The sequence below is a fragment of the Artemia franciscana genome, chromosome 3 (genome assembly GCF_032884065.1).
Source record: "Artemia franciscana chromosome 3, ASM3288406v1, whole genome shotgun sequence".
Lineage (NCBI taxonomy): Eukaryota > Metazoa > Arthropoda > Branchiopoda > Anostraca > Artemiidae > Artemia > Artemia franciscana.
The window spans coordinates 13385546-13412690 of NC_088865.1; the positions used below are offsets into that span (position 1 = coordinate 13385546).

At 35.5% G+C, this 27145-nt stretch overlaps 1 protein-coding gene across 1 annotated transcript in view; it reads right to left on the minus strand.

The window, feature by feature from the left end:
* Positions 1-23406: 23406 nt before the first annotated feature.
* LOC136024902 (uncharacterized) overlaps positions 23407-27145 on the minus strand; it is a 148114-nt gene continuing 144375 nt past the window's right edge. The window contains exon 17 of the mRNA XM_065700460.1: positions 23407-24969. Coding sequence (XP_065556532.1) covers positions 23465-24969 — 1505 coding nt within the window. The 3' untranslated portion in view covers positions 23407-23464. The remainder of the gene's footprint in view (positions 24970-27145) is intronic.

Sequence of the window (27145 nt, forward strand, 5' to 3'; positions counted from 1 at the left end):
AATACATATCGCCGAACCTTTGTTTTTTTTAACTAAAATCTGCTAAGCATTGATGACCTTATCCAAGTCAAAATCCCAAACCCAATCATCATCGCTATCATTTTCAGTTTTGATACGTTTTTACTCTCGCTGTCCAGGTTGATCTTCATCTAACTGCACGGTTTTGCGTTCTTTAGCCGCAAGCCTTTTGGCATTAACTCTTTGAGCAGCTTCCTCGGCTGTTTCTTCGGCCATTGTAAGATTTGGTAAAATTCTATCTTTTATAGTTTTTAGTTTTTTTGCAGTTTTTGCCTTTTTTAATTTTTTCAGTTTTTTTTTTTTAGTTTTTAGTTTTTTACCTTTTTTTTAGCTTTTTTAGTTTTTTAGCTTTTTTAGTTTTTTTTTCTTTTTAGTTTTTTTTTTGTAGTTTTTACCTTTTTTTGTTTTTTTTCTTCTTTTGTATTAGCGTGAAATAATTCAGACGTCATATGCGGACAAACACGACGTCACTCGACAGACAGACATAACCCACAAACAACTTATTTTTATATATATATAGATATTTATTTCACTTATATTTATATATATACGGGGGCCTGTGCCCCCGGCACAGGCGGGATTGTTTTTACCTTTTTTTTTAGCTTTTTTAGTTTTTTTTTTTTTTAGTTGTTTTATTTTTTTGTTCAGTTTTTTTTTTAGTTTTTAGTTTTTACCTTTTTTTAGCTTTTTTAGTTTTTTAGCTTTTTTAGTTTTTTTTTCTTTTTAGTTTTTTTTTGTAGTTTTTACTTTTTTTTTGTTTTTTTCTTCTTTTGTATTAGTGTGAAATAATTCAGACGTCATATGCGGACAAACACGACGTCACTCGACAGACAGACATAACCCACAAACAACTTTTTTTTATATATATAGATATACTGGCTGTTGGGGTGGCGCTTCGCGCCACCCCAACACCTAGTTGGTGGGGCGCTTCGCGCCCCCCCAAGCCCCCCCGCGCGCATAAGTCTTTACGCGCCATATTAGTTACGCGCCATTGTAGTTGTGTCCCTGTGTCCCACCTGTGAATATAGATAGATTTATATATGTGTTTCAAACTACGTAAAAATTGCGAATATACAACATTCTTGGCTTTCCCATTGTCTGTCCATATACAAAGCCGTATGTACTAATAATGACGTCATATGCAAACGCTCTTTTTACAAACAAACAAACATGCATACACACAACTCGTTTTTATATAGATAGATAGATAGATAGATAGATACAATACAAATTAACTACGTAAAACTTGTGAATATACAACAGTCTTCGCTGTCCCATTGTCTGTGCGTATAAATAGATTGTCAGGTTTACCGACCCTCAAAGATGCAACATACAATTGTACATTGGTAAAGCAATCTGTATTAAGATCTATACCGCATTTTTCTAGTGATTGCCCTTGAGCTTTGTTGATGGTGGTGGCAAATGCTAATCGAATTGGGAATTGCAATCTTTTAAATTGAAAAAGCAGATCCGTTGGAATCATGGGAATGCGAGGAATAAGAACAGCCTCACCCTCACAAGGCCCTGTCAAGATTGTGGCCTCTATTAGGTTTTCCATTGTTTTTTTTTACGGCAAGTCGCGTGCCATTGCAAAGCTTTGGTGGGTTGATATTTCTTAAAAGTATTATTGGTACGCCTATTTTTAGTTGTAGCACGTGTGGTGGAAACCCTGAAGGATCTATGGAATTTAAAAATTCAGATGGATAATTAACCGCTTCATTTGGTTCAACGACGAATTGGTGAAACAATTCACGGCATTTTAAAATATAATTTTCTTCATCCTGCCGAATCATTAGTCTATAGGAATAATAATGCATTGCACTGCATTTCTTATTCATTTCTTTGTTAGTGGCTGGATTCATCAATTTAATATTAAAGTGATAGCCGTCGGCTCCATCCAAAAAAATGATAGGATATTGTAGGGCATCGTAGCATCGATGAGTTTCAGCAATTCTTAACAACTGAGCGTTTCGCTTATGAAGAATAATATCTCGAGGTAAAAACTGATCACCGACCATAACGATTGCCACTTCGTCGATAGTTGGAGCATTGTATCTACGCACATGTTGGCCAGGAGGCGTTTTGTCAGCGGAAATAACAATTTTATGCGTATCAGTAGGCATCAAATCGATGGCTGTTTTGAACAGACGCACTAAATTATTATTTTCGTGGAAAAGATGTTGCAATTGGGAAACGATTGTCCTTTCAACGTTGGGAGAAATTTCGCAACGTGCATTCAATTCAGAATTTCTATCACTGATGAAGTACAATTGTAAAAATTTATGATTCTCGCCTGAGAATGGTAGAAGGGACCCTGCTCTATGATAAATTTGCCCTTTTACTTTGAAAGTAGACATAAATTGATCTGGATTTTCGATTTGGGCTCCAAACGACGTCATTTGGAAACAAGAGTTGTATTTTCTGATTTTTGACAAAAAACGCTTAGATTCTGACGTAGTTCCAGTAAGGAAAGTCTTCAATGGCTCTGGTGGTGCAGCCAATAGAGGAAGTTTAACTTTTCCTGAGGCGCAACACATTCCCATTGTTTCACCATTGAATTTCAAGGCCTTGCAATAGGGACAAATTTTAGACATTGTCCCGATTTGAACACATCTACTCAAGCTATAATCATCGACTGGGTTGTACCTGAATGCCAGGCGATAACTTTTAGGTTGCTCTGATTCCTCGGCACGCTTTCTTTTCTTACTTTCTCTATCAGCAGCAAGCCTGATTTCTTGCTGTTCTTGTGACTCCTCGGCACGCTTTCTTTTCTTACTTTCTCTATCAGCAGCAAGCCTGATTTCTTGCTGTTCTTGTAATTCCTCGGCACGCCTTCTTTTTTCACTTTCTCTTTTAGCAGCAAGTCTGCTTCCGCGTTGCTCTGGTAGTTCCTCGGTACGCTTTCTGTTCTTTCTTTCTCTATCAGCCTCAAGCCTGTTTCCTTGCTGTTCTTTTGATTCCTCGGCACGCTTTCTGTTCTTTCTTTCTCTATCAGCCTCAAGCCTGTTTCCTTGCTGTTCTTTTGATTCCTCGGCACGCCTTCTTTTTTCACTTTCTCTTTTAGCAGCAAGTCTGCTTTCGCGTTGCTCTGGTAGTTCCTCGGCACGCTTTCTTTTCTGACTTTCTCTATCAGCAGCAAGTTTTTTGGCATAGACTCTTTGAGCATCTTCATCGGCTTTTGCCATTGTAAGTTCATCAGTCATTGTAAACTTAAACATTAATAGATTTCTACGTGAACATATGTCTTAAATATCTTGAATGACGTCACCGTCAAAGCAAAAATGACGACAACTAATTTCATGACGTCAGTCAACACAGAAACATGACGTCACCTGATCCACAGACAGACAAACAGACAGACAACTTATTTTTATATATATAGATAGATAAATAAGTTGTCTGTGTGTGTGTGTCGAGTGACGTCATGTTTGTGTGTCGACTGACGTCATGTTTGTCGACTGACGTCATTATAAGGATTGAGCTGTATGTGTAATGAAGTTGTTTGTCGACTGACGTCATGTTTGTCAACTGATGAAATTACATACCGGGACACCGGGACACAAACGACGACCGGGACTCAGGGAATATAAGTGATGACCGGGAACCTCAAAGAGAAATTATAGACTTGGAAACCCGGACACAAATCACGACCGGGACACAGGGAATATAAATGACGAAGGGGACACAGAAACACAACTACAACGGGGACGCCGGGGGCACAGGCGGGATATATAAATGACGACTGGGACACAGGGATTGTTCGAATAGAAATTAAAGACCGGGACACCGGGTCACAAATGACGACCAGGACACCGGGACACAGGGAATATAAATGACGACCAGGACACTCAAAGAGAAATTACAAACTGGGACACCGGGACACAAATGACGACCGGGACATCTATATATATAAAAATAAGCTGTCTATGTGTGTGTGTGTGTGTGTCGAGTGACGTTATGAGTCTTTGTCATCAAAAGTTACGAGCCTGAGAAAATTTGCCCTATTTTGGAAAAAAGGGGGAAACATCCCCTAAAAGTCATAGAATCTTAACGAAAATCACACTATCGCATTCGGCATATCAGAGAACTCTATAGCAAAAATTTCAAGCTCCTATCTAAAAAAATCTGGAATTTCATATTTTTTGCCAGAAGACAAATCACGGGTGCGTGTTTATTTGTTTGTTTGTTGTTTTTTTTTCTTTTCCCCAGGGGTCATTGTATTGACCAGGTGGTCTTAGAGTGTCGCAAGAGGGCTCATTCTTACGGAAATGAAAAGTTCTAGTGCCCTTTTTAAGTGATAAAAAATTGGAGGGCAAATAGGCCCCCTCCCACGCTAATTTTTTTCCAAAGGTCAACGGATTAAAATTTTAAGATAGCCATTTTGTTCCACATAGTCGAAAACCATAATAACTATGTCTTTGGGAATGACTTACTCCCCCACAATTCCTGGGGGAGGGGCTGCAAGTTATAAACTTTGACCAGTGTTTGCATATAGTAATGGTTATTGCGAAGTGTACAGACGTTTTCATGGGGATTTTTTGGTTTGGGGGGTGGGGTTGATGGGAGAGGGCTTTGTGGGAGGATCTTTCCTTTGAGGAATATGTCATGGGGGAAGAAAAATTCAATGAAAAGGGTGCAGGATTTTCTAGCATTACTATAAAAAAAAAAACAATGAAAAAATAAACATGAAAACGTTTTTTCAAATGAAAGTAAGGAATAGCATTAAAATTTAAAACGAACAGAGATTATTACGCATATGAGGGTTCTAAAATACTTTAGCATAAAGAGCGAGGTATTTAGAAGGAGATAAATTCCTCGCTCTTTATGCTAAAATATTTTTAGTAATTTCAACTATTTATTTTACGGCCTTTTTGATTCAGGGGTCATTCTTAAAGAATTGGGACAAAACTTACGATTTAGTATAAAGAGTGAGGTATTAACGAGGGTACAAACCCCCTCGTACACATAATAAAAATATAAGAATATAAAAGTTTGTTACGTAAGTTAATTCTTAAGTTACGTACATTTTTTACTAGTAAAAACGTTCGTGTGAAATTAGAATTTCTAGTAGCCTTTTTAAGTAACCGAAAAATTGGAGGGCAGCTAGGCCTCCTTTCCAACCCCTTATTTCTCAAAATCGTCTGATCAAAACTAAGAGAAAGCCATTTAGCCAAAAAAAATTAATATACTAATTTGATTTCAATAATTTATGTGCGGAGAGCCAAAATCAAACATGCATTAATTCAAAAACGTTCAGAAATTAAATAGAAAAGACTAGTTTTTTTAACTGAAAGTAAGGAACGACATAAAAACTTAAAACGAACAGAAATTACTCCGTATATGAAATGGGTTGTCCCCTCCGCAGTCCCTCGCTCTTTACGCTAAAGTTTGACTCTTTGCCACAATTCTACTTTTAAAAACAATTAAAAACTTTAGCCTAAAGAGCGAGGGACTGCGGTGGGGACAACCCATTTCATATACGGAGTAATTTCTGTTCGTTTTAAGTTTTAATGTCGCTCCTTACTTTCAGTTAAAAAAACTAGTTTTTTTTATTTAATATATAGATAGATAGATAGTTAGATACAATACAAATTAACTACGTAAAACTTGCGAATATACAACATTCTTCGCTGTCCAATTGTCGCTGCATATAAATAGATTTTCAGGTTTACCGACCCTCGAAAATGCAACGTACAATTGTCCATGGGAAAAACAATCAGTATTAAGATCTATACCACGTTTTTCTAATGATTGACCTTGAGCTTTGGTAATGGTGATTGCAAATGCTAATCGAATTGGGAATTGCAATCTTTTAAATTGAAAAGGCAGATCCGTTGGAATCATGGGAATGCGAGGAATAAGAACAGCCTCACCCTCAAAAGGCCCTGTCAAGATTGTGGCCTCTATTAGGTTTTCCATTGTTTTTTTTTTTACGGCAAGTTGCGTGCCATTGCAAAGCTTTGGTGGGTTGATATTTCTTAAAAGTATTATTGGTACGCCTATTTTTAGTTATAGCACGTGTGGTGGAAACCCTGAAAGATCTATGGAATTTAAAAATTCAGATGGATAATTAACCGCTTCATTTGGTTCCAAAACTGTGTCGACTGACTTGTAAAGGACTGCCTGGTCTCGAATCTTGGTCAAAACAATATTGTTGATTTCGTGGACGGCTATATTTTTGGGTGCGAGAATCGCTCTTTCACTTAGCCATTTATTATTTTTATAATTTTTTGAATATTCGGAAATACTTTTTCAATCAATTCATTTTTGGACGTCACTAAATTACAGAAATCAGCAGGTAGCTGTATACGTCCTGAAATTGAGTCTACTGGGAGCTTTCCGTTTCCAATTGCCAGCAATTGATCTGAAAATGTTTGACCAGAGTCATCGTTTTGCAATCGGACACGCATATTTGTAGTTAATTTTAATATTTTTACGTGTGCCCATCAATTAGAATTTTTCAGGCAAGCATTCATTTTGTCTGCAGGAGTTGATCTAGGTATTATAGGTAATGTTTGCCTGAAATCTCCCGCAAGCAATATTAATGTGCTGCCAAAGGGTTTTGACTTCCCTCTCAGAGCAGCTTCCTCGGGTGTTGCCATTGTAGGTTCTTCAGTCATTTTACAATTAGAAATTTCTCTTTCAACGGTCTTCTTACAATTAAAAATTTGTCTTTGAACGATATTCTTAAATACCTGTTTCCTGGTCGTCATTTATATTCCCTGTGTCCCGGTCGTCATATGTGTCCCGGTATCCCAGTCTGTAATTTCTCTTTGAGTGTCCCGGTCGTTATTTATATTCCCTCTGTCCCGGTCGTCATTTGTGTCCCGGTCTGTAAATTCTCTTTGAGTGTTTTTTCTTTTTAGTATTTTTTAGTTTTTTACATTTTTTCTTTTTTGAGTTTTCTTTTTCTTCTTTATTTTTCAGTTTCACTATGAAATACATATCGCCGAACCTTTGTTTTTTTTAACCAAAATCTGGTAGGCATTGATGACCTTATCCAAGTCAAAATTCTCTATCAGCAGCAAGCTTTTTGGCATAGACTCTTTGAGCATCTTCATCGGCTTTTGCCATTGTAAGTTCATCAGTCATTTTAAACTTAAACATTAATAGATTTCTACGTGAACATATATGTCTTAAATATCTTTAATGACGTCACCGTCATAGCAAAAATGACGACAACTAACTTCATGACGTCAGTCGACACAGAAACATGACGTCACCTGACAGACACACAGACAGACAACTTATTTATATATATATATATATATATATATATATATATATATATATATATATATATATATATATATATATATATATATATATATATATATATATATATATATATATCTATATCTCCCCCTCCCCAAGCCCCCCACGTGCGTAAGTCATTACGCGCCATATTAGCTACGCACCATTCTAGTTGTGTCTCTGTGTCCCACCTGTGAATATAGATAGATATGTGTAAAACTTGCGAATATACAACATTCTTCGCTGTCCCATTGTCTGTGCATATAAATAGATTGTCAGGCTTACCGACTCTTGAACATATAACATATAATTGTCCATGGGAAAAATAATCCATATTCAGATCTATACCTCATTATTCTAATGATTGCCCTTAAGCTTTGTTGATGATGATTGCTAATCGAACATTCCCTGTGTCCCTTTCGTCATTTATATATCCCCCCTGTGCCCCCCCGGCGTCCCCTTTGTAGTTGCGTCCCTGTGTCCCGGTCGTCATTTATATTCCCTGTGTCCTGGTCATTATTTGTGTCCCGGTGTCCCAGTTTGTAATTTCTCTTTGAGTGTCCCAGTCGTCATTTATATTCCCTGTGTCCCGGTCGTCATTTGCGTCCTAGTCTGTAATTTCTCTTTGAGTGTCCCGGTTGTTATTTATACCCTGTGTCCCGGTCGTCATTTGTGTCCCGGGATTGTCAGGTTTACTGACCGGTCGTCATTTATATTCCCTGTGTCCCGGTGTCCCGGTCATTATTTGTGTCCCGGTCTGTAATTTCGTCAGTCGACAAACATGACTTCAGTCGATAAACAACTTCACGAAGGTATAATCCTCAATCCTTACAATGACGTCAGTCAACAAACATGACGTCAGTCGACAAATATGACGTCAGTTGACAGTCAAAAAACCTGACGTTAGTACACAGACAAACAACTTTATATATATATAGATTTCCATCCAACAGGGAGTCAAACCACAGTCAGCCGCATGACAAATAGAAATGCTTCCTATTGTACAATCAGAGGCATATGAAACGTAGGTTACATATAAGACATGATAATAAATTCGTTAAAACACTAAATCTGGGTTGCATAGGTAGCTAGTATAAAAAGAACGAAGTCTTGCTCCAGGTTTCAACAGTAGTTTCCTGCCTAGTAAGAGACGATCACGTCTAATATTAAGAAAACAATAGCCCATAACTCGCAAAGTAGTGTCAGATCAAAACAAGAAGTGCACTATTAGAACCGTCTTGTCTGATACCCATGTATAGAAAACTTACTATCCATTGGCTTGAGTAACGAGAAAAATTCAATGGGTTGAAAAACAAGAAAAGTGGCTCCAAGCGCGATATTTTATATCGGCGATATCTTCTTTTTCGCTGCAGCTAGTAAGGTACTCGAAAATCGCAGAGAGCTGTTTAATGGCGTATCTGAAAGGAAATTGCTATAACTAGTAGTGTTTGTAATTAAAAAAGACATAGTTTCAAACAGTTCGTGGTAACCAACTGTAGTAAGGATCGACCCGCTCAATAGCAACCAAAACTCTAAAAAATGGAATTTTGGTACCAATAGCTACATCAAAAGAATTGCATTTCACTGCTGATTTTAAATATATAGGTTTCATCAAGTTTAGTCTTACCCATCAAAAGTTACGAGCCTGAGAAAATTTGCGTTATTTTAGAAAATAGGGGGAAACACCCCCTAAAAGTAATAAAATCTTAACGAAAATCACACCATCAGATTCAGCGTATCAGAGAACCATATTGTAGAAGTTTCAAGCTTCTATCTACAAAAATGTGGAATTTTATATTTTTTGCCAGAAGGCAGATCACGGATGCGTGTTTATTTGTTTTTTTTTTTTCCCCAGGGGTGATCGTATCGACCCAATTGTCCTAGAATGTTGCGAGATGGCTCATTCTAATGGAAATGAAAAGTTCTGGTGCACTTTTTAAGTGACTAACAAAAATTGGAGGGCACCTAGGCCCCCTCCCACGCCAATTATTTTCCCAAAGTCAACGGATCAAAATTCTGAGATAGCCATTTTATTCAGCGTAGTCGAAAAACCTTATAACCATGTCTCTGGGGATGACTGACTCCCCCACAGTCCCCGTGGGAGGGGTTACAAGTTCAAAACTTTGACCAGTGCTTGCATATAGTAATGGCTATTGGGAAGTGTACAGGCGTTTTCAGGAGGATTTTTTGGTTGGAGGTAGGGGTTGAGAAGAGGGGGATATGCTGGGGGAACTTTTCATCGAGGAATTTGTCATGGGGTAAGAAAATTTCCATCAAGGGAGCGCAGGATTTACTAGCATTACTTAAAAAAAACAATAAAAAAATAAATATGAAAAAGTTTTTTTTCAGCTGGAATTAAGCAGCAGCATTAAAACTTAAAACGAACAGCAATTATTACCCATATGAGGGGCTCACCTTCTCCTAATCACTCGCTCTTTACGCTTAAGTATTTTTAGTGATTTCAATTATTTATTCTGCGGCTTTTGTGATTCAGGGGTCATTCTTAATGAATTGGGACAAAATTTAAACTTTAGTGTAAAGAACGAGGTACTGTTGAGGGGGTGAACCTCTCATATATGTAATAAAAACATGAGAATACAAAAGTTCTTTACGTAAGCTAATTTATAAGTTACGTATATCTTTTACTTATAAAAAGATTCGTAAAAAATTAAAAGTTCTAGTTGCCTTTTTAATTAACCGAAAATCGGAGGGCAACTAGGCTTCGTCCCCGCTCTTTTTTTCTCAAAATCATTCTATGAAAATTTTGAGAAAGCCTTTTAGCAAAAAAAAACAAAAACAAATAAATATACAAATTTCGTTTTAATTATTTCTCTGCGGAGAGCCAAAATCAAAACATGCATTGATTCAAAAACGTTCAGAAATCAATTAAAAAAAAACAAACAAGTTTTTTAAATGAAAGGAAGGAACGACATTAAAACTTAAAACGAACAGAAATTACTCCGTATATGAAAGGGGCTTTTCCTTCTGAACGCCCCGCTCTTTACGATAAAGTTTTTTATTGTTTTAAAACGTAGAGTTAAGAGAAAGTGTCAAACTTTAGCGCAAAGAGCGGGGCGTTGAGAAGGAAAAGCCCCTTTCATATACGGAGTAATTTTTGTTCGTTTTAAGTTTTAATGTCGCTCCTTACTTTCATTTCAAAAACTTGTTTTTTTTATTTAATTCAAAATAGAATCAAATTTAAGGAGCAACTGCATTTTCCATATTAAAGAACAAACTATAGCCCGTAGTAAGCAATCCGAGTTACAGCGGCAGTTACATACAAGATCGATATAGATATCATAATTTATATTAGACTTAGTTATATGCCTGATTCACTGAAGTTCGTCTCTTACTATTTCAATTAAGAAAATACCATGGCCTTTTTCTGTTTGTGATATTTATATAAATCAGGATTGCAGCCCTAGTCAAGACTATGGGAGTAATTTAGTAGTTATTAACAGAAGTTTTGACAAGACTTTAAATTGACAAATGCACTAAAGTTTACCTACGTCAGCAATGGAACCTGCGACTTTTCCATTGAAATTCTAAGGTGGTATCCTCTGCGTTACGCAAGTTCACACGAATTCTATTCGAAGACGGTTTATGTTACACTTCAATGGTGTCTTTTTCATGAACCTCTTGGCACTTTCACTCTGTTTCCGAGTTGCAGCAGTAGCTTGCAATATATAAAAGAACGAACTCAAACCCTTAGTAATTGAAAAATTAAAATAAATTGGTTGCAAGGGTGGCTGCAAGCAATATGTTAAACTATAGAGCAAACTATAGACCATGGTAATTGAAGCATTAAAATAATCATGGTTGTAGCACTGCAGTAAAGAACAAATTTATCAAGGCTACGGCTGTAGCTGTAATCTATTGAAAGGTGAGCCACAGCCCCTAGTAATCCGTGTTGCATCGGTAGCTAGAAGCCTAGTATGAGACGATCAGGGCCCTTGATAAAAACTACAAAAGCCCACAGCTCCTAAAATGTGAGTCAGATCAAAATAAGAAGTGCACTATTAGAGCCGCCTTGCCCGAATCTGTCTATATATAAAACTTAAAATCTCTTGGCTTGAACAACTAGGACATTATATTGGATTGAAAATAAAAAAAGTGGCTGCAACCACAGTGTTTTGCACATAAGTAAGTAAGATGGCACTAGACCCTTAAGGTCCAAACCGGCGGTGCTGATCTCCATTTCATGGCCATTCAGCCAGGAAGTGCAATGGGGGGGGGGGGCAACCATCCTGTGCTTTCACTCACCCTTCCTGCTTACCTTCCCCAAATTTCTCCAGGTACCCATTCAGAGCTGGATCGACTCTGGCTGAGTCACGCTACTGACAACCATCCCAAACTAAATAACTGGTCACAACTGTGATTGAACCCCTGCCCCTTGGACACGGGTTGCTTCTGCGCATAAGGCATCTTTTTTTTCTCTCTGTCTCCTCAGATAGCTTGGCCCTGGGACATCATTGAGCTATTTAATGGCTCATTTTAAGGTGAGTTGATGTAGTTAAGAGCTCTTTGTAATAAAAAATATTTCAATAATATAATAAATTTAAACAAAAAACTCATTTTTCATCAGGAATTTGCCACATCTACGTTCTTTTGTAATAAGAAAAAATCAAAATAAAATCACTATTTTTACAAAGAACTTATACCATTATAAGAAGCTTGTAACATAGTTATGTAAAATGCAGCAATTTTGGAGTAATTTTGCAGTAGTTTTACCAAAATTTCTGATTCGTCATCCGAAACTAGAATAATTGCTGAAATTTTTAAAATTGAAATTAATTTAATTTAACTACGAAAGGCAAAAATAATTGTGGAGTCTGAACAATCATTTTAATTTTTTAATACGAGCAAGAAAAACACCTAAAGATTTTGAAATTAGTCTGGTTTTCTTTTGCTTCAATTGACTCGCTACGTTATCTTTAAAGATGTAGATAATTCGGAACTTCAAATCAATGCTAAAAAAAAAACATTTCAAAATTGTTTTTTCTGTACTTGCTGTGATTATGCTAGGATTTTGCGTGGGTTCTTTATACATTCTTTTTGAGCCTGGTTTCGAATTTGTTACGACATTTCTGATGGGAACAGTCCTACTCAAATTAATTACGACAGTACTTATTATTTCCAGCCTTATATTGTTGTGGTGTAAAAAAAGAGCTCTGCTATGGTTGCATGTATTCCCTATTATTGTACTTCCTTTTTTATCACTCATTGGTTTCCATCCAAATAATATACAAACTGTACCTATTTTGATGTCACAAATAGAGAACTATAGGCCAAGTGAATCAGATACATTACCACTAGATAACATACAGAGACAATTTAAGTGTTGTGGTCTTAATCCTGAACTACCTGGTAAATTTCAGTTTGAGCGATTCAACTGTCATTTTAAAACGGATGAAGTGCCTATTTCTTGCTGTAGAATACCTAATGAAACTCTTCCTGAATGGTTAGTAGGTAAACCACATGAAACAGAGGAGACTCTCCCACAAGCTAAGCCTGAAACTAAGCAGAAAGCTAAGCCTGTACCAAAGTCAGAGGGTAAGCCCGTACTAAAGCCAGAAGCTCCGCCTAAGCCACCTGCTGATTCTGCACCAGTTACAGAAGCACCTGCTACAATAAAACCATTTAATTGCACTAAAACACCAACAAATGAAACTGCTTATTCATCGGGATGCGATGCAAACATACTCCTTTACTATAAACAAAGCGGAAGTCCGGCAAAAAAAAGTGTCTATTATGACATTTTTACTTATCCCTCAATTTTTTACGGAATTTGGCTTTGTTGGTTTTGTTATAATGTGAATGAAGACACAGAGGACAGTGACAGTGAAAGCGACATTGACACTGACGACGACGAAGAAAAGGCGTAAATGTCTTGGGTTGGTTGAAAATCTACATGGGCAGATGTTGTATGTTAAAAACAAATTTAGTTACCCATACCAATTTTAAACAAAAAATTGACTTCTCTTGAAAGCTGACAAGGATGAATTGGCAACCCCTATATTTATCTGCTTTGTGCTTTTTAGTATGGATCAGTGAAAAAAAATAATCAGATTTTCAAATGTGAACATAACTTAGTATCCAGTTGTTTCAAGTTGAGAAGAAACAAGCGAATAGCAATTCAACAAATCATCCACAGACTTCCAGGGTTCTTTAGTTACATATGTGAAAAGGAATAAGAATCGAGCTTTCTAAAAGAATCTAGAATCAAGAACGATGATGCAAAAATACAGGAAAAAAAGATCCAAACATAAAAAAAGAAAGTTTTGAACAGAAGAAAAGAAACCGAGTTTGTAACTGTTTTACATTAAAAGTTTTTTTTTAAAAAAGCGGGAAATTTTAAAAGTTTGTTAAAATATTCTTATTATTTCAAAATTTAAGAAGTTGGCGCACAATACGCCACTTTGTTACAACTGTTGAAAAATTGAGACTTAATAACTGAACTTTATTTAGTATTATAAGCCTGAATGGGGATTCATCATGTCTTGAAAAATAGGTCCAATGCGAACCCAGATTATCGTGGTTGCAGTGGTCCTAGTATGAGTCGAACACGTCCCATAGTAACAAAACAATTAGCCCGAAACTCCTAATAAGGGTTGTCAGATCAAAATACAAAGTAAATCAGTTGAACCGCCTTTGCCGAAAACCCTAAACAGAAAATCTACAGTCCCTTGGCTTGAACAATAAGGAGAATACATCGGCTTGAAAACAAGAAAAGTGGCTTCATTCACGAAGTTCTGTATCGGAAGCATCTTTTCCCCATTTTTTTCCTACTGAGCTAACCCAGCCCTGTAATATCATAAAGAGATATTTAAGGGCTTACTTTAAATGAAATTGCCATATCTAGTGCCTCTTGTAATTTACAAAAAGTAATGTAAAACTAAATCCATTTTTGTAAAAGTGTTACATTTTCACATGCAAGATGATGATCATGGTTGCAAAGGTAGCTGTAATTGAGGTTACACGACTGCTTAGAGAAATTAAATAAAAAAAACTATTTTTTTTAGCTGAAAGTAAGGAGCGACATTAAAACTTAAAACGAACAGAAATTACTCCGTATTTGAAATGAGTGGTCCCCTCCGCAATCCCTCGCTCTTTACGCTAAAGCTTTTAATTGTTTTAAAAAGTAGAATTGTGGCATACAGTCAAACTTTAGCGTAAAGAGCGAGGGATTGCGGAGGGGACAACTCATTTCAAATACGAAGTAATTTATGTTCGTTTTAAGTATTAATGTCGCTCCTTACTTTCAGCTAAAAAAATTAGTTTTTTTTATTTAATTTCTGAACGTTTTTGAATTAATGCATGTTTGGTTTGGGCTCTCCGCACATAAATTATTAAAGTGAAATTTGTATATTAATTCTTTTTTGGCTAAATGTCTTTCTCTTAGTTTTGATCAGACGATTTTGAGAAATAAGGGGTGGAGAAGGAGGCCTAGTTGCCATCCAATATTTTGGTTACTTAAAAAGGTAACTAGAACTTTTAATTTTTAACGAATGTTTTTATTAGTAAAAAATATACGTAACTTAAGAATTAACTTACGTAACAAACTTTCATAACCTTATATTTTTATTATGTATACGAGGGGGTTTGTACCCTCGTTAACACCTCTCTCTTTACACTAAATCGTAAGTTTTGTCCCAATTCTTTAAGAATGATCCCTGAATCAGAAAGGCCGTAGAATAAATAGTTGAAATTACTAAAAATACTTTAGCATAAAGAGCGAAGTATTTATCTCCTCCTAAATACCTCGCTCTTTATGCTAAAGTATTTTTAGAACCCCTCATATGCGTAATTATCACTGTTCGTTTTAAGTTTCAGTGCTACTTCTTCCTTTCATTTGGAAAAACGTTTTCATGTTTATTTTTCATTGTTTTCTTATAGTAATTCTAGAGAATCCTGCGCCCTTGTCATTGAATTTTTCTTCCCCCATGACAAATTACTCCAAGGAAAGATCCTCCAACATAGCCTCTTCTCCTCAGCCCCACCCCCAAACAAAATAAAATCCCCCTGAAAGCGTCTCTACACTTCCCAATACCCATTACTTTATCTAAACACTGGTCAAAGTTTGTAACTTGCAGCCCCTCCCCCAGGGATTGTGGGGGAGTAAGTCATCCCCAAAGACATAGTTATTAGGGTGTTTCGACTATGCTGAATAAAATGGCTATCTCAAAATTTTGATCCGTTGACTTTGGGAAAAATGAGCGTGGGAGGGGGCCTAGATGGCCTCCAATTTTTTGGTCACTTAAAAAGGGCACTAGAACTTTTCATTTCCGTTAGAATGAGCCCTCTTGCGACATTCTAGGACCACTTGGTCAATACGATGACCCCTGGGAAAAAAAAAAATAAACACGCACCCATGATTTGTCTTCTGGCAAAAAATACAAAATTCCACATTTTTGTGGATAAGAGCTTGAAACTTGTACAATAGGGTTCTCTGATACGCTGAATCAGATGGTGTGATTTTCATTAAGCCTACGACTTTTAGCGGGTGTTTCCCCCTATTTTCCTAAATAAGGCAAATTTTCTCAGGCTCGTAACTTTTGATAGGTAAGACTAAACTTGGAGAAACTTATATATTTAAAATCAGCATTAAAATGCGATTCTTTTGATGTAGCTATTGACATCAAAATTCAATTTTTTAGAGTTTTGGTTACTATTGAGCCGGGTCGCTCCTTACTACAGTTCGTTACCACGAACTGTTTGATAACTTTAGTTAAGTACGAACTCTAGCCCAAAGGAACTGAAATATTAGAATAAATCAGCATATGCACGATAATGCAGCCCACGCATATTTTGACAAGATAACATAACATTAGTATCATTCGAGAAGCTTATTATTTGACTTTTGTTAACAGTTTATTATTAAACTTTTGAAAAGTCGATTGTTGCTTTTGAAAAGCAGACTTTCACAATTTGAACTTAAGGTAGCTTAAATTGTACAATAATGTATTTGCGTCGTATTCTTCTGTAGAGTGTTTTTAAAGTATGTTCAGATAGTGTTGAAAATATAGAAGACTTTGAGGGCAAGAACGTTGACTTGAAGGAATTTATATCTCAATGTGAGCCATGCGTATTCAACTGCCCTCTTGAGCACTGCCTATATACGGTGAATCGCTATGTAAGTAGTTTTGACAGAAAAACCAACTGCGATCCTCTCAGAAACCATAAAAATGAAGAAAGAATAAAAAGCATGGTATCAAAGACATGTGATTCGATATTTAATTATTGAAACTGGATTCGTTGTGACAAAAAATTGGGGGAAGGGGGAGCAGTCTGTAACCTGTATATCAGAGTTTACTATTTTAGAAGTTACACACTTTTAAAAATGTGGAGTCCAGATACAGTTCTATTATAATACCAAATATAATGTTTTAAATAATTGGGTTTCACTCTACCGTTTGGATATCCTAACTTCGATCATACAGTAACAACGCCTTTGATTCCAATTGTATTTTTACTTCAGACAAATAGATCATCTGACTCATATAAAAGTCCAGTAAATTTCTCATTAAGAAGGCACATATGATCAATTCACTTCGAAATATATTTGACGGTGATAGAAAAAGTGTGATAGAAATTGGGAGAAATAAATTAATTCCCTCTCATTCCAGCTGATCACTACTGGTTATACTATACTACCGGATCGTGCCAGCCATACATTTCAGAAAATGGGTGCACCAAAAAAAAAGCATTAAGGTGGTTCAAGACAATATTTTTGCATTGCTAAGATCAAAAAGTGAAGAGGAATACAATCTGACAAAAATTGACATGCATTTAAATGGTTAATCCAGAGCTTGACTACTTTCAAATAATTTAAAGTCCGTTCTTACCAAGTAGGAAGGTCCTATGGTGGCGCAGTGGATTTGACCTTAGCTTGGTAATACGGGACCCAGAGATCGAATCACGCTGCAGGAATGCACTGCAGAGCCGACGCAGGGACCATAGTAGTCAAGAAGCGTTGTTAATTCTTAAATAATAATAAACCAAGTAGGAAGAAGATCCAGCTGAATTCAGGAAATAAATGCTTACCCATAAGGTCCACGAAGTACATGGATCAGACTCTTATTTGGGAAAAAATACGACAAAAGAAGACAGCCAGCTCAGTGAGATAGTTAACATACTAGAAACCATCTGGAGTAAGAGATATGTCCTTTGGAATAAAAAGCGAGTGCATCTTGTTACAAACCTGACTGAAAAGAAGGTTAATGTCTAGGTCACGCGTCCAGAAACAATCATTGCTAGATGGGATAAAATTGGTACAAAAAGAATTAATAGGAGGAGCTTTGTTAAAGTTTACGAATGCTCTTTACAAAATAAGTTTTCAAAAGAAAGTAAAGACCTCCATTAAACCAAAAATGAGCGAAAATAAAATCAAATAATCTACCAAGCGTAAAACTACTACAAGTCAGCATCGATAAATAAATGGAACCCAATAAATAAATAACCGAGTCAAACTCGATACGAGCAGAAATTAATAGTAGGGCTCAAAACCCCTATGCCTTCCCTAGGCCGAAAAATAATTTGCACTTAACTGAAGTAAAATGAATCTTGAATGTTTTCACTTTTATAACTAATAAATCAAACATTATTAATATTTTCAGGAATAAATATCAGCGTATGTGTATTAAAGTGACAATGCACATTTATTTTTAAGTTTTTCAGTAAAGTGCAAATTAAAAGTGCAACTGAAAAAACATAATGAATGTTTATTGTCAATTTAATGTACATATGCTGACATTTATTCCTTAAAATGTTAATACTTTTTGATTTAACAAAGTTATAAAAGTGAAATTTTTTTTTTTTAAGTAAAGTGCAAATTATATTCTGGCCTTGGGAAGGCATATAGGTTTTGAGCCCCACTCATGTCAATTTCTGCTTGTTTTGTTTGACTTGGTTATATATTGTATTTTTGTTTGTTTTGGGTTTAATTTATGTACCGATGTTGATTTGTGGCAATTCTACGTTTGGTAGATTGGTTCATTTTATTTATGATCATTTCTGATTAAATGGAGTTCTTTACTTTTCTTTGAAAAACTTATTTTGTGAAGGTTTTTTTCTGTTCGTTATATATTAACATAGTCTTTTCAGGGAAAAAGAAGATAATAGTTTAAATCTTTTCTGTTTTTCTTTAAGAATTTATAGTTTGGCCCGTTGTTTGTATGCTGGAGAAAATTTTTCGACAATTTTTTACAATATAAACCCCGTTAAAAATCTGGAAACAAATATTAGTGTTTAGTTTTATGTCCTCTAGCTGATCTGAAAAATAAAAAGTGATACCATTCTAAAAAAAAAAATCTATTTATGCTTTTGGACAGCTTGGATACACTTACACGCTTTTGATCTAGTTAAATTTTAAGAGCAGAAGTAGTAATAAAAGTAGCCCCTAAAGTTTGAACATAATAACCTCGGTCATTCTTGGGATAGTGCTGAGAGGTCTAATTGGCAATCAGTATAGAAACAGTGGTTTTTTCTTAAGGCAGCATTTAGTTTTTAAACGTAACGGGCAAATTGCATAGCTGTGGGAGGTTGACCTTCGCAATAGCCCAAGAGATACAGTTACAAGACGGTTCAACCATGCTAAAAATGACAATTGAAATTAAATTTTGATTGTAAACGTTTGGAAAATTATGATCTAAAGAGGAGGGCTGATTGCCCTCCAATTACTTTTGACTCTTGAAAAGGGTACTAGAGCTTTGAATTTCTAATCAAATTAGCTCCTTTAAAATATCAATGACATTGTCTATGATAGACCAGCTCTGCCTATGATATTGCTTATATGCCTTTTTAATACTTGCATGTGAATAGTTTTTTTTCGTTTAATTGAAACTCCCCCTAAACGTTTCAACTTAACGTCCTTAAATGTCCTTACTCACAGCAGCAACTGTAGAAGTAGTATCAAAAGTATACACATAGTGTCTCCCGGCTAGTTCAAAATCCGTCACAACTTACCCTGAAAGGTCTAACTAAATAATGTAAGTTTTTATTGTGATATTGCTTTGTCACCCTATTGACAATCAACATGATCATACTTCATTTTGATTCAATTAAGTATCCACCGAAATATTCTTTGAAAGCTTCACCTTAATACCCTTAGCTTGTGGTAGAAGTAATATTTGTACTAGCAGTAGAAGCATTAGCAGCAGTGTACACATAGCACCTTTTTCAATATCCACTTCAGCACACGATGGAATCTTTAACTTAATGCGGACATAGTGTGTTTTGATTAATTTCAATATATTTACAATATTACCCCGAATTTTCGCCTTAACACTCGCCTAAGCACTTAGGTTAAATAGTATTAGTAGTAGCACAAGTAGTTATATTAGCAGCAGTAGGAGTAGAGTTAATAGTAGTAGCCTTAGCTTTAGTAGCAGTAGTAGCATTAATAATAATAGCAGCAGTAGTTGCAGGAGCAGAAGTATTATGATGCACTTATTGTCTTTTGGTTAGTTCAACATCCCCACAACAAACGCTGTAAGCTTTAATTTCACACACGAAACTGTTCCTAAGATATTGCTAATATGCCCTTTTGACAGCCTGCAAACGGGTGGCAGGTTGTCATCCATACAACAGAAAATTTCAAAAATATTCTCTGAAAGTTTCACCTTCATACTAAGGGTATGAAGGTGAAATTTTCAGAGAATATTTTTTACCCAGCTTAATACAATTAGCCATTGCTATGATATTGTCACTCTGCTTTTTTGATAGCCTGTACATTCATATACTCTTTGAGATTTTCATTTCAATGCTGCTAACCTTACAAGTAGTTGCAATAGAAGTAGTAGTTGGAGCAATAATAATAGAAGTTGCATGTCTTTGCAAACTAGTGCGTCTATGATCTCCAGAAATGTTATAGTACCTTAACATTTATTTATACAACTGAGAGCTCTCAAAAACATGAAGGCGAGATCTAAGAGGTAAGGCTCTGAATAAAAATCTCATTGACAAGCCTGAAAGAAAGTGGGAAACAGAGTAAATTGAAAATGGTTTGCAAAAATGAAAAATAAAGGAACATAGGACGTAGGTTCCCTCAAAAATCATTTCAAACCCCGATTGAGAAACCCTGCAAAAAATTATTGTTCTGGAATTCCAAATCCACCCGAGCAAGATTCTAAAAGGATAAAACAAAGGAGATAAAGCGTTTTATGTGAAAAACTCAAATTTTTTGGAGGAAACTGGAAGCAAATGCGTCAAAAGTGAAGCGCAAAAAGAAGCTAAGGACATGGAAGACAAGACATACAGTCTGTGAAGGTTGAACCAAAGCGGCGGCATAGCTCCATTCAAATGGCGAAACCAAAGAAAGTGATAAGGAGGCTCAAACTTCGTCTTGAAGCTACCAAATTTACGAAGCAATTTTACCAACAATTTATCAACATTTACCAACAATTTTACCAAATTTACCAACAATTCATGTTGGTTAGGGGTTTGCGGGCTCATTAAATAGAAGAAGTAGCTACGCATACGATCCCGTTGTTAAAAAGGCTATTTGGAATAATTGTCATGGATACCGATTCTGCTGTCGTAGAAAAGCAGAAACACTAGTTTGGAAAAGAACTACTGCTTCTCCGCTATGGGACGCGGACATATTTCTGTTTTTCTTTCAAGACCTTGAATCGCTGCTAAGCCTGGGACTTGACCTCAACTGAAATGGTTTCCTACCTCGTGAATCTTGTTTCCGCTAGCTGTGTGTCAGCAAGAACAATCGATACTTCTTCAACTTGTAAAATGATGAATATTGACGCTTTAAAGTATTACTCGGGACAGCCTAGACACAGATTCAGTAATGCAGTCAGTGATGATTGGACCATTCTGTTTGCTTCATTGTGTGTCTTCCAGTTTAGGTGATATAACAGATAAGAAGTACAAGAATCATTTCATTTGAGAATTATGCGATTTCTCTAGTAGAACTTTTTATATTCTTGATAACCTGATGCCATTCAACCATACCCAAGGGAGATTTCTTCTTTCCGATCCCAAATATTTGACGAAAGAAGTGGATGAACACTTCATAGAACTTAAACTTAATTTATGTCCAATCGCTCCAATAACAGATTCTTCAAGCTGCGGACTTTGTTGTTAAATATGTTCAAAATTTCATAAATAGAAGAAACAATCTATGAAACATATTGATATTTTATCACCTTCTGACTACAAGTGTTGAAGAGAAACATCAACAATGTCAAAAAAAGCGATGAAGCCACGACTTCAGTAATGATGCTAAAATAGGAAACAAGAAAGCTATTGAGCTAGTAAATAAATATAGAAACAAATTGGCAGTCCATCTACTAGAATCTCTCTTACTACAAGACAGATTAGCCAGTTGTTATAACTGTCGGTAACCGGTACCAAAAAAAAAAAAAAAAAAATGCAGTTCATATGCAAAAACTGTTAAGCAGTTGCTTGTATCTGACTTAAGATAGTACAGGGACTTCTATAAGCTCTACTGCGTCTAAATTTTAGCTTCATGAAATACAGAAGATAATGTGATACTTTCATAGCACAATACAGACAAAGGGGTAGAGTAATTTTAATTTATAAAAAAAGTGCCACAAAACTCAGTATCAGATAAAGTGAAAGAATCCATCCAGTGATCATGCATATGTGGCACAAATACAATTTAAATAAAATAAAAAAGAAGCTTTATTCTACCAGAAATTGATTAAAATAGGAAATGAACAATAAAATTTATATATATTTTTTCTATAAAATTTATAGAGAGACGAGACACAACCATCGTTTTAGGATTTTCAGTTAAGTTGAATTTAATTGAAAAAAAGCTTGAAACTACAATTCGTGGGTTCCGTTAAGGATCCCTTTTCCAAGAATATGTAAAAGATTTTGTCTGAAATACTTTAAAATGAAAATTTCATATATAATAAATTTTCTAATCTGGGAATCAGCAGAGGAAGGAGATGATTTTCATACACTTGTTTTCAAAACTTATATACGCTTGTTTATGCACTTACTATATTAAAAAAAAAAACAATTTTGTAGAAAAAAAAAACTAAACGCTTTAGTTAATTAAAGGATGATAAATTTACACCTAAATAAAATGAGATTCTGTTAGGGTCACTGATGTAGCAGCCATAACACGCCTAAGTTGTAACACTCTCTTCCAACCTTACCAGTAGGATCCTGTTACATTTTTTTAAAATTAGGGTAAATCAGAGATTGGTTCCCGGCTTGTTTTCAGTATGAAAACTTTTTAGTGTTAAGTTACTGAATGAGCTACTAAGTTCATTTTCGTATAAAAAATTTGCATAGTTGTCAAGACCTTCTTAAATTTTATAGTTTGCAGGTGCAAACGATGTTCTGGTTTTTATAAGGCACAAAAGCTGTTAGCCCCACTCCTGTCCGGTGTTAACACTGAGGGTGGTATCCTTAACCCTACCCCTGTTCATAAAAACTTATGTTCGTTTGAAGTTTGACCTAATTATTCATTGCAATTCCTATTCACTTATGGTTGAATAAACATGTAGTTAATCCGTTTTTTTTTCCAAAACTTCTTCAGGAGAAAAATTCATTAAATTAATTTGAAACAACGGTGTTTCTTCTATTACCTTCTTGGTATGCTTAGTTTAGATGGATTTCTTCAACAAAAATCAACAAATTAATTTTAATTGGGTTTGACCCAGGACTAAGGACATTGTCAGATTTGCCTTCAACAATTATTTTACAGTGGTCATTGTCATTATTTTCTAAACTCCCTTGAGATTTACATTTATTTTTATTACTACAGGACACATCCGTTGAAAGCCCTCGTTCGATATTTTTAACTTGATTCTGTACTATACCTCCATTATAATCAATAAATACCTGGTGCTAAATACTTAAAAACATAATTTATTTTTATAATAAATATCATCTGAATTACTTTATCTTGAAATGGCACCTTCATTTTCAGTATCAGTTTCACTACTTCTGTCGCCACTTACAAGATAATTCCAATAATGGCTCTTTTCTTTTTCTTCTAATTGAATGACCAGTATCTTTGCTATTTCTTAACTTCATCATCAGTTTCTTCTTTTTTGAAGAAGAAACTTTGATCAGCTTGTTTCTATTCTTTTCAATGGTTGAAAGATTTCATATTTCGTGCCGGATTCATCTGTATTCGTCATACGTCGTTCCATTTTATTTGAAGATTTTTTTTTTCGTTAAAGAGAATCCCAACTTCAGTTTAAAGAGCTTCTTGTTGAGCTGTCTCTTCTAAGAATTTAAAGAAATACGATTTTTTTCTGGCATTTTCTTCAACAGCTAATTTCGGTTTTCTGTTATTACCAACAATTCTCGGTTCTATGGCTGTTCTCACCGGATCGTTCTCAGTTTCATATTCAATATCATCTAAAAACCTAAAAAAATTGCGTTTCTTTTTTCTTTTTTTGTTGCACTTTTCACTAAAGCTTGAATTCTCATTCCCCCTTTCAAACTGTGAATCAGCCTTGTTCAAATCCCTGTCCTGATTCTTTTCATTAACAGAGGGCTCCAACTCAGTGTCACTCACGCTTTCTAAAATGAATGAGAACACGTCTCTTTTTTTCTTTTTCCTAATATTTCCTAGCCCCTCATTGTTCGTCACACATTTGGAATCCGGAAACGGCTTATTATTTTCTCTTGTCACAATCTTCTCTTCCTTTTTTAAACTTATGTCAGTCCCTTTCTTGATCTTTTCACTAGCAGATTGCTCTAACTCACTTTCACTTGAGCTTTCAAAAAGAAATGAATATATGTTTTTTTTCTTCTTTTTTCCATTCAGCCGAGACTTTTTACAACACCTGTAAGCTTTTGAACAGCAAAGTATTTCATGGTTTATCTTCCTTGACTTTGCCTCTGTCTTTTTATTAATTTGATCACTAACAGAACAGTCCAACTTACTGTCACCTGAGCTTTCTAAAATATATGAAAACGCATGTTTTTTCTTTCCATACCTAGCTTTAAGACTTTCATTGGGCTTCATAAATGATGAGACAGAAGAAACTTTTTCATTTCCCCCCCTTGGATTTACATTCATATTTTGCAAATCTTTTTCTATTCCTTTTTTTGTCTTGTCAAAAATAGAGGACTCCGATTCAACTTCATCAGAACTTTCAAAAATATCGAAGAGAATATTTTTTTTCTTTTTTTTTACCCTAAATTCAGCATCTTTATTGTTTTCATTTTTATTTTCTAGATTTTTGTTCATCTGATTCAAATTTTCATCTATCCCTTTCCTGATATTTTGACAAACAGACTGTTCCAAATCACTTTCACTCAAGGTCCCAGTTAAGTCAGGAGGAATGCCCATGAATTCATTTTTACATGAGCTTTCGTTCATATAAAAAATATGGCCCTTTTGCTTTTTCTTTCTTTCAATCACATCTCCAGTGGAGTCAGCATTGACAATGCAATGGTCTGATGATTGAGCTAGGATTTTTGAAACATTATTGGCTTCCACTATCTTGTTTGGGCTTTGATTAATAACTTCTGAAATTATGTCTTTACTTATAGATTTGTCTTGAAGTCTTAAACGGGAACTATTTACGCCACCATCAAGTGTTATATCCCGTTCACTGTATACATAATTGCCTCTATTTTCTGCAATTTCATCATCTTTTCTGACATATTGCCCTAGTAATTCAGCTTCTCTGCATGTATTTTCAGCCATTGCATCCGCATCTTCAGCAGCGATTGTTTGGCAAACAGAAGCTAAAAAAAGAAAAAAATAATTTTTTTCCCTTCTTACTCTAAATTCCCCTTTCACATTTTGCAACAAAAACAAACAAACTGCAACACAAATGAGACATTTTATTTAGAAAAAAAACGACTGCGGATTTATGGAACAAAACACCTGCATCACGAAGAATCACAAACAAATCAAGCACAAAGTAAATATTTGGGGATAGACAGAGCTGCTACTTTGTTTTTTTTCTGATGCATAATCTGTTGTTTTTTTTTAAAAACCTAAATCGACAAACAAAAAAATGTTTACTGGAGCAAGGATTATTTTTTTCGATGCATTTTCATACAAACGTTATGAAAAAAATCACCTACATTCAACAAAATCGGACTATTTTCCTGCAAAACACTGTATATCTTGGGGGGCGTCCCAAGAACCAGTCGTCATCAGTTCCGGGTTAATTATTGGCTTATTAACTTTATCTTATAACGGAATATAGCTCAAATTTTTAACCGCACAAACTCATCATAGGCAATAGCACTGCCTAAGTAGAGACCGATGTAGGTAGAATGTATTTTTTTTTTGGGGGGGGAGGGTAGAACAGGACACTTGGCATAAAAGGAGTTTTTGCAGAAGCTTTAAAAGGCGCTTATTTGATTGGAAATCGCAAGTTCTAATGCCGTTTTTAATAGTCAAAAGTGATTAGAGGGAAACCAGCCCCCCCCCAAGACCAATCATTTCCCCAAACACATCCAATCCATATTTGGAGGTAGCTATTTTGTTCAACGTCGTTGAAAGGTCCTGAAATTATGCCTTTGAGGATGTCAACCTCCTCATACTCCTCAGGGCAAGGGCTAGGCAAATCGTTCATTGTTTACATATAGTATATGTTATTGAGAAAGATATGCATATTTGAACTTTAATTTGTAAAAAGACGAAGAGCATTCAAGTGAGCCTTTCAAAGTATGTTGAGGGGAGTATTGAGCTAAACCAAAACATGTTATATGTAAATGGACTGTCAAAAGCTTGTAACTAAGGGATCACTTTGGAACTTTCAGGAAATAATAAGGGACATGATCAAAAAGGCAGAATTTGCAGACAACCATTGCTAACGCAACTATTAGTACCATACTACTCCATTTGCAATATTGTGGGGAAATTTGAACTAAATAAGAAGACGCTATGTGCAAGTAAATTACCAAAAGAGCATTTATTTGATTATATCGAATCTAAAGAACTGATTTGGGTATTAAGTTGGAACTTGAGAGAATGCTTAAAGGGAAAGATCATTTGACCAAAAATCAATATGTTCAGGCGACTACAATTACTACTATCATTGCTACTTCTACTTCAAATACCACTTCTATTGCAACTACTTTTAAGGCTAAGAGCATTAAGATGAAAACTTCAAGAAATATATGAACACAGAGGTCATCGAAAGGACATATCAGCAATGTCATAGCAATAACTAATTGTATTCAGTTGAAACTTCCAGGACTTGATGAGAGGGATGTTCTACAGATCAAAAGGTATTACGTTAATACTATTGCTGCTGCTAGTACTACCAAAATTATACTAATACTACTACTGGTAATACCAGGACTACTACCATGCCTAGGGGTATGAATTTTGAGGGAGGGGGGAGTTGAACTGAATCACAACATGCCGTTTGTATGCAGGTAGTTAAAAGGGCGTTACAAAAATATCTTCGGAATAGTTTGGCGGGTGAAGTTGAAACTAACATGGCTTGTTGTGGGGGATGTTGGACTAACCAAAAGAAAAAATTTGCATCCTAATGCTAATGTTTCTACTCATACTAATGCTACTGCTTCTATTATTACCACCTCTACTAGGGGTACTGCTACTACTGCTGCAATTAAAACTGGGGATATTAGGGCAAAACATTTGGGATATATTGAAACGGTAAGGAAATACACCGCAATACACTATGCCCACACAGGTTGGCAAGAGGGCGTATCAGAAACGCTTCAGAGAGGGTTGATGGTATCAAGTTAAAACTTTCAGCGTGTGTTGAAGTGGATGTAGAAGAAACCAAGGGTGCTATGCGTATATCACTACTACAACTATTGCTACCACGCAAGCTAAGAGTAGAGAGGTGCAGCTTTTATGGAATATTTAGGCGCATGTTACATCAAATCAAAATAAAGTATTAGCATGTGGATTTTCAGAAAGGTGACAAATCAA